The sequence below is a fragment of the Channa argus genome, chromosome 11 (assembly GCF_033026475.1).
Source record: "Channa argus isolate prfri chromosome 11, Channa argus male v1.0, whole genome shotgun sequence".
Classification (NCBI taxonomy): domain Eukaryota; kingdom Metazoa; phylum Chordata; class Actinopteri; order Anabantiformes; family Channidae; genus Channa; species Channa argus.
The window spans coordinates 15,136,512-15,150,215 of record NC_090207.1 but is presented as its reverse complement, the minus strand read 5'-3'; the positions used below and the strand labels follow the sequence as shown (position 1 = coordinate 15,150,215).

Genomic DNA, 13,704 nt, shown 5'->3' with positions numbered 1-13,704 from the left:
TTTAAACATTTCTGTAGGTGGTGTTAAAACTCCAGCAGCTACGAGTATCTCACAGACGATACACCTGCTATCCCCAGCACCCATATCCCTCCATTTTCCGCCTCAACTTCCATCACTACTACCCTGTTACTTACGACACATACCCCTGTGACTCCAGCTCGTACCTCCGCAGGAGTGCTGATTTGAAGGCAAAGAGAAGACGTGGCCGTCCAGCCAAAGCCAGTGAGCCAATTACATCAAAGCTGCCTTTTGTTCAAGGATATGGCTATCCGCTGCCAGGGGGAAATTACTATGCAGCACCATATGCGATGCCTTACGCACCTCCTCTGAGTCTGGGCTACTTTCCCCCTGCCCCCCCATTTTACCTGCCCCACCACTCACTAGGACCTGCACCTGCATCTCCCTTCATGAGGCCTGCTGTCCCCCCTCCCAAGGCTTTCCACTCTAGTGGACACTCTAAAATCCAGCCAGGGACAAAGCTTCGCTCTGCTAGTGGCCCACTCCAGGGGCCCTCTGTTAGAAGTGAGGGCCTGGGCTCCCTAGGCAGTGGCAGTGCAGGTGGGATTGCAGGGGTTCGTGTCCATAAGAGGAAACACAAGCACAAACATAAGCACAAGGATGAAGCCCTCCTTTCACCCCGAGACAGACAGGACCTGGGGGGGCTCTTCAGTGGAGCTAAGACCAATGCACGTCTCAGTATGCTGAGTGACAGAAGGGACTTGACCAGTCAGGGCTCTTCAAAGCATCTGGAGAAGCAAAGGGACAGTGGTAGAGGCTCAAGCCTTGGATCCAGCTTAGGGATGTTTGAGCAGGACCAGCTGTCCACACACTCTCTTGTGGAAAGTCAGTTCCACACCCATCAGGCTGGGCAGCCAATAAACAGCTTCATGAGTGTCTACAGTAACCAATCACAGCGGTCGGAATCAGCTTCAGGCCTTTTTTCAGGATCACGGGACGATGAGTGTGGTGGGAGGAGCAGGAAGATGAAGCTTTCTGTGTTTGGAGATCAGGGCTTAACGTCATTCCAAACTGCTAGGCAAGAACCAGCAGAGATGAATAAGTGCTCTAGTCCCTCCCTGACTGGTAAGAACCTCTTACATTAGGATTACCTGATCCTTTTTTAAACTACACTGTGTACTTACAAGCAAGCACACTGCCCTTTGACCATTATTAGAAACCATAAAACAATGTTTTTTTCTCTGTTTTACAGAGACAGTCTGGTAGATTACATGTATTTGTTTGACTAATTTGTAATAACCACCTGTTGCTTGTTTCACTTCATTTATAGCTAAAATTCCTGTAGCTAACTCACAATAAACGAACGTTAACTTTTCACAGGTAAGCCTTACCTGTGAAAAGTTTCATATTATAGTGTGAAGCATAAAAGCCCAAAAGCTCAAAGGGTTGAGCAGAGGACCATAGTACAGATCTGCTTAAATGGCAGAAGAGATATGAGAAAAAAAATTTAGAAATAGAAATGTATTAATGAAACATAAGTACACCTGACACTGACCAATATATAGTCACCACAAATGTCTCCCAACCTTGAGTTAATAAAAAATGCTATTTGAATGAGAGGTGAAACTTTCAAGTCCACTTCCCTCTGAAAAGGCACCTTTGTGCGTTCTTTTTCCTCACCTGCTTGACTACAGGTTCATCTAATGGGCGAAATAGCTTGTACAACTAGTCCTCCCTCCTGAGAGGGGACATGAGAGGAATATGAATATTATACAGTTAAGTACATCATGTTACCTTGTAGCCAGTGCCTCCTACATTACAGCAGTGGTAGCAAAGACATGCTTGGTGTTAAAATCCATTTTGTGTAATCCTAACTTGCCGAGGTTGTAGAATGTTAACACACCGTGGCTAAATCTGGAGAATGGTAGAAATACATTATTCTCTTTCCAATAGTAGGCTATTTCCTGTTGTAAAGACTTCATCACATATTTAAAAATGTAAGCAGGGCTTTTCCCATTAAATGTAGGTGCAAGCCTATCCATCAAGGTGATTCCTATTCATAAACTTCCTTTATACAGTATTATTAGGATTAATTCTTGCTTCTAAACTGTGTATTTTGTTTGTGTATCTTTGAATGTGTACTTTTGGTATATTGTGTATTCTGCTGTCTTTGAGCACATCTGGCTGAGGATAGCGAGAACGTAATGCATGGATGGAGATGACTATAATTCACCAATCTCCCCTCTCTCCCCTGCCTCCCCTCCCTTCCTTCTCTCCTGCCAATGCCTTTGCCAGAGATATATTATTCACACAGTGTGATTTATTTTCTACAGACATGCCGTAAAAGGCCCTTGCCTGTGTTAAAAGAGCTGGCTGGCAGCCAGAGGTTTAATGACTGGGGCCTAGTCCAGTGGTGGGGAGGAGAAGCCACGGGCTCAGTTAGAATACACCCCCCCATCCCAGGGGATCCGGGACGGATGATTCATATACACACCATCTACCCACCCCACCTACCCCCCTATCACGTTATCCCTCCAGTTTTGTTATACGTCTTCTGCCTTCCATATTTTTCCCTTTTCCCCTTGTGCTGCTTCTGTAGTTCTTGCCCTTGCTTCTCTCCCACAGTCCCCATATTCACAGACTTCCTGTTGTTCCATTGCCTCTTCCTCCCCCTCTTTTTCCTTCTTTCCTTTCTCTTTCTGCTTTTTTCCTTCTATCCCCTCCCCCTTCACCCCCTATTACCCTCTCTTTTCCCCATTCCATCTGCCCCTCCTCTAGCATGACTTACTGCTTCTCTTTACAGCTTTAGCCCAATTAAAATACATGCGCGTGTGTGTATGCATGCCACACAACCATTCATGTATGCATACACATGCAGGCATGGACTTACTGACACACACACACAGACACACACACACACACACACACACACACACACAGATATATAGGTCCTTATCCACTAGGTGATAGAAATGCAAAGCTTCTGTTACCTGAGCATGCAACTGAGTTTTGTAAAATAATTAGTTCATAGTGATCTAAAATGTTTTATTTTCTCATGTGTGTGTCTGCGTGTCTAATCAGCAGGTCTCACTACAGCTGACATCAATCTGTCACATTCATATTTGCATAAAAGGAGATGATTTAGTGAATTAATGAGAATCATTTTCTTTATATCACATGACTTGTTCAAACAGATGCATGCACTTCCATGCATAGAAACACTAAGTAATAGACGTCAAGGATCACTTTACGCTGTCTGAAACCTGGTCTCAGTCAGAGGGAAGGAGATAAGCATGTATTTCTGTGTAGCGGTGGCTTCCCATTCTACAGAGAAACAGGTCCTCAGTGCCATACAGCCCCTCACACCACTGAAGGTCACCGGTTTTATGTTCTGTGTATGCAGCTCATTAATTTCTGCTACTTTGTAGTGTGTGAGTATGTGAGCTGAGCATGTGCACACTTCTACGCAGCTCATAAACCACTGGTACTTAGTGCTTTGTTCATTAGATTAATTTCACTGTCTGTTCTGAATTTTGAGCAACAAACGTGTGAGATGTTCCTGTGAATTTTAACTGGAGAGCGGTCAAACCACTCTCTATCTTTCCTTGGTCATAGTTCATTAGCAACTCACGATAAATCACTTTAATCTAGAACTTTTAATTTGGTAAAATTACCCTTTAGTTTTTTTAAATAATAAAACAAAATTGTATTGCATATTTGTTATGTATCTGCTTTTTCCAATGCCTTATGGAAACTGGAGCTCTAAATACGAGTGACATATTCAACCCAAAGATGTTTTGTGCAGGACTTTTTACACATTTTTCTGCAGACCAGCCTGCCATATTTTGTCTATAAAAATCAGATCTGTTTTAGTTTAATGTTGTCATCGTGTGTTAGAGCACTGCAGAAACCTGCTACACTGAATCAGCAGGATCCTGGAAGAAAAGAGATGGTTAGGGACTCCAGGAAAAGGAGTTAAAGCTCAGGAAAAGGAGACCAAGCATGTTGTCTGCACACTGCTTAGGGACTGGTGGTTGATTGTGCTTTTCCTCCATTTTGGCTGTGGCTCTGTCTGAGCCCTGGGAACAGCGCCCAGACACAGAGGAGGGGGGAGCTAAGAAATGGGACAGAGATGGGAAACAAAAAGAATGACAGACATGGACCAAGACCGGGAAGTGTTTTTTGAAATAGAGAAGGAAATGAAATGGTGCAGTGTTACCAGTTTAATTGAAAATTAGAGAGCAGCATATTACTGCCCATGAAGAGAAGAGTATATAAGAGAATGAGAGTGATGGGGAAAGGGGGAAAGATAAAGGATAGAACAGCATGTAAAGGGCATACTGCCCAGTTCACCAGTGTGAAGGAAACAATATGGTTCCAGTTTCTTCTGCTCAGCCATTCTGAACTGCTGAATTCATTATTTGTGCACGTTCAGCTTGTGAGAGTATGCATGTGTGTTTTTGTATTTGTATCTGTGTGTGCGTTTAGCTTTTTGGCAGCCTGTGCTCCAGATGCACAGGGTTGTTATTGTGTAGCGACATATTAAATGGTTGAAGGAGACATTTTTGTGGGTTTCCTGCTAGCAGAATGGGATCTCCTTCTCTGCCCTCTCCTCCCTGCTTTCTAGTAGACAATTACAGGATAGGATCTGCACTCCTGGCTCAGCTGGGTTTTGAAAGGCTTACATGAATATGTCAAAATTAGCAGGAAGCTCTTGAAGTAAAAAAGATATTTTCTTCATGAGCTAAATTGGCATGATGTCTTTCCTGGCCTTTGCAGGGCTGCTAATTTTGATGATAAGTGATAAGCTAGGATGAAACCCTTATCTCTTTATAGACCTTGGTTTACTATACATTTATCCTGTGATGCCTCACCTCACTAATGCTTGCTCTCTCCTCTCCCAGGTGTTCCCAGTAAGCGGAGATATAAACGTCGTGAAGTGGAGCAGATTCAGAAGGACGTCAGGAGGATGCATTCTTTGAACTTTGAGCATGTGCAGAAGATCCTTCGTGCTAAGCGCCTGCAGAGACAAGCCAAAACAGGAAACAATGTCATCAAAAGAAGGCCTGGACGGCCCCGAAAACAGCCCTTAGAGGAATCAGAAACGACAAATACGAGGGAGGAAGATCGAGTTGATGGTCGGGGTTTGGACATGTTGGCCAGTAGGAGAGCGGATGGGAGAACTCTGGGAATGCCTGTCCTGGAGAGGTGCGATGACCTGCCAGGTAGGCAGAGCCTCAGGCCAAGCTTGACCCCCGAGCCTCTGGAATTCTCCAATCACGATTCTATCTCAGCAACAATTGAGACTGTTGTACATCAAGCACGGTCGGTGCCTACGCTGGCGAAAGGGTTGAAGCGCAGAGGCAGGGGCCACAGCAGGGATGAGTTATGGGCTCCGTCCAGTCACTAGACCTGAAGGAGAGAACAACTCTGTAACCAGAGAGCATATAACAGAGCCTGTTTCAAGCCTACTAGATGCAGTGCCCTTAATTCTGGGACTTCTAGATGCACTTTGACTTTGTTTCTTATCTCTAAATTGTGAGAACTACACTGGGTCTGTGGAGGAGCAGTAGGGTGGAACACATGCGTTACCATACCTCTGTTTGTCAAGCCCAACCAGATATGAGCCTTTTAAGGATTTCTCGGACCTTCATTAACAATGGCACTATATGGTACTATTTGATACAGAATCTGATGCTATAAAGTGTGTGGTACTTACAATAGTGTAGGATATTATGTAATTCTTCATGTATCTGATACAGTGATGTGTATGGTACTTTATGATACTGTATCTGAATGTGGCTTTTGCCATATATTTACCAGCAGGGGAAGGGGGAATGGTTAATATAAAACTGTGCAGCTCTGCTTATTATTGCCTCTCTGAGGAAACTTGTCAAAGACATGTGGGATAATACAGCAGTATTTAATCCACCTTATCCTGTTACTTAACCATATGTTTGCTCCCACCTACATTTGTACCTTTCTTGTTTTAATGTTTGCTCTCTCCGAGAAGTAACTAATACTTCCAGGCAGCTTCTCACACCTGGTCCCCCTTCCTGGTTGACACTCATCCCAATTCTTTAGCCCTCCCTGGTGCCTGCCGCTCAACTCCATCTCCCTTTGTCCTCTCATCTACTCCCAGTCATGTTTTACATCTCCCACTGCTTGTGCTCTGTTGACCTACCCCCTTGTCTCATTTATTTCTCTCTCTCTGCCTAGGCCCATCCTGGGTAATGACATAAAGGCAATATGGTGGATGAGGCTGTCCCAAACTGTACATAGAAACAAAGTCTACTGTTGCCTGCCTTGTAACATGGGAAACCAGCTCATAGACATGTACTGGAATACAGTATATCAAATAGAATTGTTGTACCATAGACAAGGAAAGTTGTGTATTGTTTTATAACCAAAACCAGGCATGGGTGCGACTCAAAACTAATTTGTTTTTAGACAGAAATAACCACATGTATTCATTCATAAACTCATCATCATGTGCTTATCCAGGGGCATTGCATATAGGAGGAATATCAGGTGTGTTTTTGGTAAACCTTAAAATTGGTTTAATGCACTATGAAATACCATACATTTGCATCAATCAAATGCAGCACTTACATGCTTGTTCCAGCCTTATGTTTTGGCCTTTGATGGTGTGGATATCCATTCCAGAGAGCATGCATTATTTTAATCAATTTGTATATGCAGGCTGCGCAGCCAAAAGCGTCGAACCGAAGTCCCAGTCTGAATCGTTATTGGACAGTTCAGCAGAAGAGGGCTCACAGTCAGTGTTTTTGGAAAGCTAATCCCAGTCTTTCTACGTATCATGATTTTCAATCCGTATTCCCAGAAGTATTTTTGAAAACTAAATCCAGTATTTAGATTTAGAAGCCAAAGTCTTAGTATTCAACGTAAGGATGTATCATTTAAAAGTACTGAAATCAGAGTTCGACAAACTCTCCACATGTTGGCACCAATGTAAAGCATTCCTATGTGCACTCTAGAATGTAGCCATGTTGGACTTTTTGTGTCAGTATGTTAAGTCTTTGTTAAACTCTGTGGCTTTGGATAGTGGTTGGTATTTCCTCAAATAGGTATTTCAAATAATAAGCAATGTTTCTTCTGCATAGTTGTTAAAGTTTCATTTATGGAAATTCAGTTTTCTTTTGGTGGGGGTGGGTTTCTCAGTTGCAGCAGTTCAACTTGTGCCTTATGTTTTTTTTCTCACCAATTACATTTGACCTGAGAAATATCAAAGATTGCCCCAGAAATTGACCCAAAATATTCATGATTGTGCATATGACGCATGTGTCTTAGTCATTATACCCCTGACACTGCCTATGTCCCTTCACAGCTTCCAAAGTAAGCATCCTCTGTTGCCAGGCATCCCGCCTGTTTCACAGCTTCCTCCTAGGATTCTGATTGATTTCGTCATGACAGAACTAGTAGGACTGTACTGATAAAGATGATATGATATTACTTTATTTAATGTTACATTCTGACATTCATACTGCTTTAAAGCAATGGTGGAAACAGAAAGGTCCACTGTGACACATGTGTTTCTATACAGCAGTATGGGTATGATCTGCCCATTATATCACTAGTTATTTACAATGTACAATTTGTTATATTTACCTGGCCGAGGTGGAACGGAGGAGGTTGTCATGGAAAACACATTCTTGTATATCGTTGTTTGCTATGCATCAGGCCATGCCTGGCAATGACCTTAAAGGGAATTTCTGTTCTGGGTCCACCCTTCGACAAAGAGAAATAAGTGGTCTTATTTACTGGATAAAATTAATTCATGTAACAAGAATTGTGAATAATACCAGTAAGTTGTAATAAGTTGTGCAGAAAGTGACTATCATTTCATGAAAACTATAGTTACTGCAACTCTATGCAGTACAGCCTTAACCAGATGTAAAACTACGGTACTGAAGTGTTTGTTGTAAATAGTGTTAGTATGTCCATCCTGCACGGATACCGGTTGAGCTCGGCTATGCTGGGATTGTCTCTTAAAACCACAGTAGACCTCTAACTATTAAGACTGCTAAGACCCAATAAAACCTTAAATGACTACCCTGATCAATGTTCATATTTTAAATTATTTGAATGATGCATCTTTACAGTCTTCTCTCCAGTCTATTAAATAACACAAAAAGCTAAATTTATTTGCCTTATCACACCTTTAAAGGTTCTTGGATGATACAAGCTCCACTATAATGTAGTCGACCAAAAATAGAAATCCCTGCTACCTGGCAGCTGTTTTGCCTGCAGTGGCAATAGGCTGGGAGCAGTGCAGTAGCATGAAGAGTAAGCAAGATGGTTGTGTGTGTGTGTGTGCGGGGGGGGAGTTCTCAGTGGAAATGGCCAAAAATACTCTTGCTCTAATGTTAGTGTGCTTAACCTTGCTTGGCTAGCTGACTTTCATTGGGTCTGCAGTCTGTTGTGGTGAAGTTGAGGTCTAGACTTGTGGTCCATGAGGTGTAGAGCATGCAGTAAATGCTCGGCAGCTTACTCCTCCGTACTGTGGTCAGTCAGCGGTCTCTGATGTACGAGTTAAATACCCCAGGTGTTGTCTGTCCTGTCTGTCTCTCCTACCAGCCAATGCTCCGGTGCCTTCTAACACTGACAAGTATTGTCCTAATCCAGAGCTTTCACTCTACACAGAGACTGCAGAGGGGATGTGCTGTTAATAGGGTTCAAGGTCACTGTTGTTGTATTTAGCCCAGTAAATCAGTGGCTGGGGTGTATTTACTGTACTCCACATTTACCTGTTCGCAACAGCAACAAGGATGGGATAAAATGGCACCTAAATATTGATAACCTCCCCATTCCCTGTGCAGCATGCTGTGACGAGTGTCCTACAAGTGGAGTGAGGGGTCATGTGAGACAGCACCTCATAAATGTACAGTTCTAAGCTATAATGTTGTTCAAACCTGAAAGTACAGATTAAGCATTGAGAAAACCAATAAATGTACTTCTTTAGAGCACAAAGTGAGCTCTTCTAACAGTGTGGGCATATTTTAGTTTGTATACATAGTGTATTTGAATCTTTTTCTAGAGTGGGTTTCATTTATTTGCATGCTCAACTTGATTGTATGCATAAATATTTTAGACAAGCCGAAAGTTGAATTTCAATTGAATTTGGAGCAAGACTTGTACATTGTTTGATATGTTTCTTTTTGTAATGAATTTTTTAATTCATGAAGCATTTTTGTACATTGTATGAATAATAAAAACTGCAAATATTTGACATATAGAGTAAATACTAGATGTGCATGCATATGCATATATCCTTCACAGTATGTATGTGTAAATGTACACATATATTTTGTATTTGCATTTGCTGGCATACAGATATATGTCTTAAGCACATATATACATGCAATATATATGTATATCCATGTCCGCTGGCATGCTTTTGGTCATGTTTATCTTTCATGATCTTGTAGGTTAATTCTTTCTTTTTTTTTCTTATTTTTCTCTTTCCTCAGAAAGAAAAGCTCATTCTTTTGCTACCCTTCTGTTGGCTGGCAGTGTTGAGCACTTATTAAGAAGAACTACAGTTGAAGTTGTTCATGTTATCCATTGTGTGAAATAATAAATGACTCTATGGACAGCTGATTGTGGCACTTGTTTTCTTATTCTTTGGTAAAACTGTATCAGATTTAATGCTCTGATGTCCTAAAACTCCTTTGACAAGATAAGCCTGACTGGCTTACTCTGTGATTAGAGACCGTTGAAATTTTGCATGTGTGTGTTTGTGGGAGTGAGATGACAGGAGGACTTGCTACACTGTTTGTGCTGAATGTCAGATGGTCTGAGTGAGTGAGTACTACTTCACAATGTGTCTGCTTGTTGTGGTTAAAAGAGGGAATCCTCTAATCAGATTATGCTACAGCCTCACTTAGTCACACTGACACACACATACCTGCACACTCTTACACTCTCACTTGTTCATTAGCCAAGCCTACATCTCCAAATCCACCCTGCATTAGCCCATCAGTGTTAGTTCTAGGTGGGCCGGGCTGCAGGCTGCTCTGTTATTGGACAGAGCTGAGTGGGAAGTGCCCCACAATTGGCTGTTGCCAACTAGTAAAATTCTTCTGTTACCATGGTTGCAGGGTGAGCTGCCCAAATGTGTCTCAGAGTATCTAGTGGTGCTGATGGAACTGTTGGCACCGCCAGTGTTGCACTGAAGAAAAAACCCTCTGATGGAAGTCAGTGCTGCATCCAAATCACTCTCCTGATGCCTATAAATGAGCACACATGTCCCCCTTCTACCTCCTGCACAAGACAGAGGATGGAATAGATCACAAGAGCTGTGATCACAATGAAACAGCACAGAGAGCCACTTCTTGCCATAGCTACACTTAAAAGGAAAGCAGCATTATCAATCTGACATGCATTGCATAGATGTTTTCACCAGCTTAGCATCACATGTATAGCCAAGGATGGTTTGGTCCATGGCACAGGCTCCAGGTAAAAACATTATACAACGTGATCACTAATGAGGTGAAAGGTAGTGGTGGTGAAGACAGATAATACAATTAAAACGGGTTCCTGGGTCAGTGATAAATAGGGGTATTCTGTTAGTATAAAGAGTTATATGTAATATATATATAAAGCACATATTAATTAGATTTATTAAAACTGCTTCTGTGGCATATTTCATGTACATATGGAAACAATGTATTATGACAGGGCAGTAGGTGCAGCCCCCATGCTGGACAGAACAAACTCGTGGAAATATACTGAATTTAGAGTGTCATAGAGACTATGGAATCTTTGCTATTTGTTCCAAAAAAGGTTAAAAAAATCCAAAAAACCTGCAAATGGCAGAAGTAATTCAGTACAGGTACACAAAAACAAAATATTTGAACAATCAGAGTTTAATGGAAATGCAATAGAGGAGGACTGTACTCAGAAAATGTAGGAGGACGACATGGTTTATGAAGTGTGCTGCTTAGCTGGAGCCTGTAGGTTTACTATTCTCAAACTTAAGTAAGCAGTTTTTTAGGGAAATTGTTTCAAAATTTGGTAGGTTCTCACTCCTAGTTCACCTCTGCATTAAACAATGTAGTACTGATGGAAACTGCAGTATGGCATCTAAAAACATGTACTGTCCAAGGTGACTAGTCACAATTCTTAGTGTAACAAGCAATATAGAGAGGAACCTGTCAGCTGCAGAATAAAGTACAATATATAGTCACCACTTCTAAATTGTCTAGTTTATTAAACTCTGATTTGCCTAATGTGCTGTTGTCAGGCCTCATAAAGGTAAAAAAAATCTGGCATTGCTCCCATAATGACCAAGTAATAAGTAGTTTACACGTCTTACAGGTGGCTTCTCTCCTGCTTAAAATTCTTGGTTCACAAGTTCACCGCTGTTTGTATAAGCATGCGTATCATCTATCTTTGACTGTGAGAATAGTTTTACTCTGATGAAAGGTGTAGATAACAACATAACAAGTTTTGCTTTGATGTACAGTCCCCAATAAGAGCCAACATGAGGTGTCAGTACTACAGAGGCTGCAAAAACTATGGGAACTGGTCAGGCATAGACATTTAATCACTGTCCAACAACAGCTATGGCCAACAATGGCCGAAAATGTTCCATGGCACCCAACCAAGAGTAGAAGGACTTTGAAAATGCTAGAGTTTATCATAGATGGATTGGGCAGCCCCTTGATGATTATACTCTCAAATTGTTAAATCTTTCTCCCAAACTCGGCCCACTTCCTAAATACCAGCATAAATCAGTATTTTCCCACAGCAAAAGTCCTGGTAGCGTATTTTTTTTAACTCAAATGGACAAGTATGGGAAGATGAATCAGAGCCGGCTTTGTTGTTGTCTGTTTTAACCCTTGGCAAACCCACATCTGTAGCAAAACTCTCTGAATGAGCTCTAAACTATCTCAGTTGTTTGTGTTAACTGTTGACAAGTCATCTCTATCAATATGCCAACAAATCCAGCTTTGCTGGCAAAGGAACACCTTGGGAAGTTTCTAAAGGTCTCACACCGATGATATTCAGAGTCAAGAAGCACAGAGTGAATGCCACTGAATTTTAGTGAATGTGTCAAACCACCAACAGACAGAGCTATAAATTTACAACACACAGTCCTGCAGTCCAGGCCAACTAACCAGGAATCCTGCCGTGCAACCAAGCACCCCCCTCGATTTATCTCTGTTGGTGTTACAGAGAATGACTGTAGCTTGTGTTTATGAAGATAGATAGAGTAAGGAACATCTAGAGGCACCCCCCTTCTTGCTCCCTCCTCTTTCTTTACCCACTGCTCAGTAATGGCAGTGATGGGAGACACCATCTGGTGGTGAAATGTATCAGTGCGTCTTCAGCCCTTTAAAGACCCCGTGTCACATCCACGGGAAACAGAGCAATCGACTATCTCACACTGGTTAAAACAGGAAATATGATAATACACAAAAACAGTTTAAGAAAAGGAAGATAAAATATTTTTATTTAGATCTGCATGATATCATTCTAAACTATAACCTCATGCTGGCAAACCTGCACAACCTCAGTACTTTATTCATTGATCCATTTCAGAGATCAGTCCAGGAATCCCTGTAGCTGGAAGTTGGTTATGTCTGTGTGTGTTGCAAAGGAAAAAACACGAGAGATATGACAGAATGTGTTCTGCATGGAGCTGGCCACTGTTGCCACGGTGACAGTATGACTCACAGCAGTTGGATTTGGATTCATAGCAGCGCCTTGTTTTGTGTGTGTAATATGTGAGCACAAGCATGTGTGGAAATGTAGCTGAATATATGTAAATTCTTTTATATACAGTAAAGGTGTATATTTCTGTGCTTGTGGGATGAGAAATGAAATAAAAAGGAATTTTCTCTGTGCAGAGAGTAATTGTCCACCTTTCTCCTCTGTCACAGTGAGAGCTTTTGTTAGCAGATTGCCACTGCCTGAGTCTTATTAATGATGCCAACACTTAAGTAATGTGGCTTTTTGATGACAGCAGTAACACAGACAAGCACACACACACAAACACACACACACATACACACACACACCTTGCTCTCCCTCGCTCTCTCTCTCTCTCTCTCTCTCACACACATACACACATACACACACCTCCCCCTCAATCCTCCTAATAAGCTGTCTCTCTGTCTCCTGTAATTTGGCAGACAAGTCTATTATATGATACAGTCATATTTTATTAATGGACCCCCACAGTGAACACACACACCCCATAGTGGATGAGATTATGTGACGCACAGGGTGCGTGTCTCTGTGTTTAAAATGATTTCAGCTCCTTGTTCGTTTTCATCTGCACTGTTTGTCCGCTGTGTTCTTAGTACTGGGCTGGAAGTCAGAACCACAGGCATTTCTGCTGAAGTTGGCACCGCTCCTCCACACTTCATTACACTTCCATCAGCTCGATGATACCATGGAACAGTGGAGCTTCAAAAGGCCGAAAACAGCAAAATAAAAGACAGCATTCAATTACAGAGTTAAACATTTCATGGAAATATTCTTCTTGTCTCCATCTCTCTCTTGTCCTGAGCTTTGTGCAGATAATTTATCCCATATGTTTCAGCAGTGCCAGGCATTTCAAGCTCTGTGGTGAAGTACACTCCTCCAAGAGTAATTTGCTTCAATGATATATTACCCAACACATTCAGTGTTGTTTTTATATGTCTGCAGTTGTATTATAAAGTGTATATACCGCTCTATGAACTATCTATAGATAAACATGCCTAATAATAAAAG

The 13,704-nt window shown here is 41.8% G+C and overlaps 1 protein-coding gene across 5 annotated transcripts in view; it reads left to right on the top strand.

The window, feature by feature from the left end:
* setbp1 (SET binding protein 1) overlaps positions 1 to 9,579 on the top strand; it is a 32,365-nt gene extending 22,786 nt beyond the window's left edge. For 4 of the 5 annotated variants that reach the window (XM_067520226.1, XM_067520223.1, XM_067520224.1 and 1 more), the window contains 2 exons: positions 18 to 1,083; positions 4,863 to 9,579. In XM_067520226.1, the coding sequence (XP_067376327.1) occupies positions 18 to 1,083; positions 4,863 to 5,368 (1,572 nt within the window). In that variant the 3' untranslated portion in view covers positions 5,369 to 9,579. Of the gene's footprint in view, positions 1 to 17; positions 1,084 to 1,652; positions 1,734 to 4,862 lie in introns of all 5 variants that reach the window. The other variant, XM_067520227.1, reaches the window with a different exon arrangement.
* The last annotated feature ends 4,125 nt before the right edge of the window (positions 9,580 to 13,704 follow it).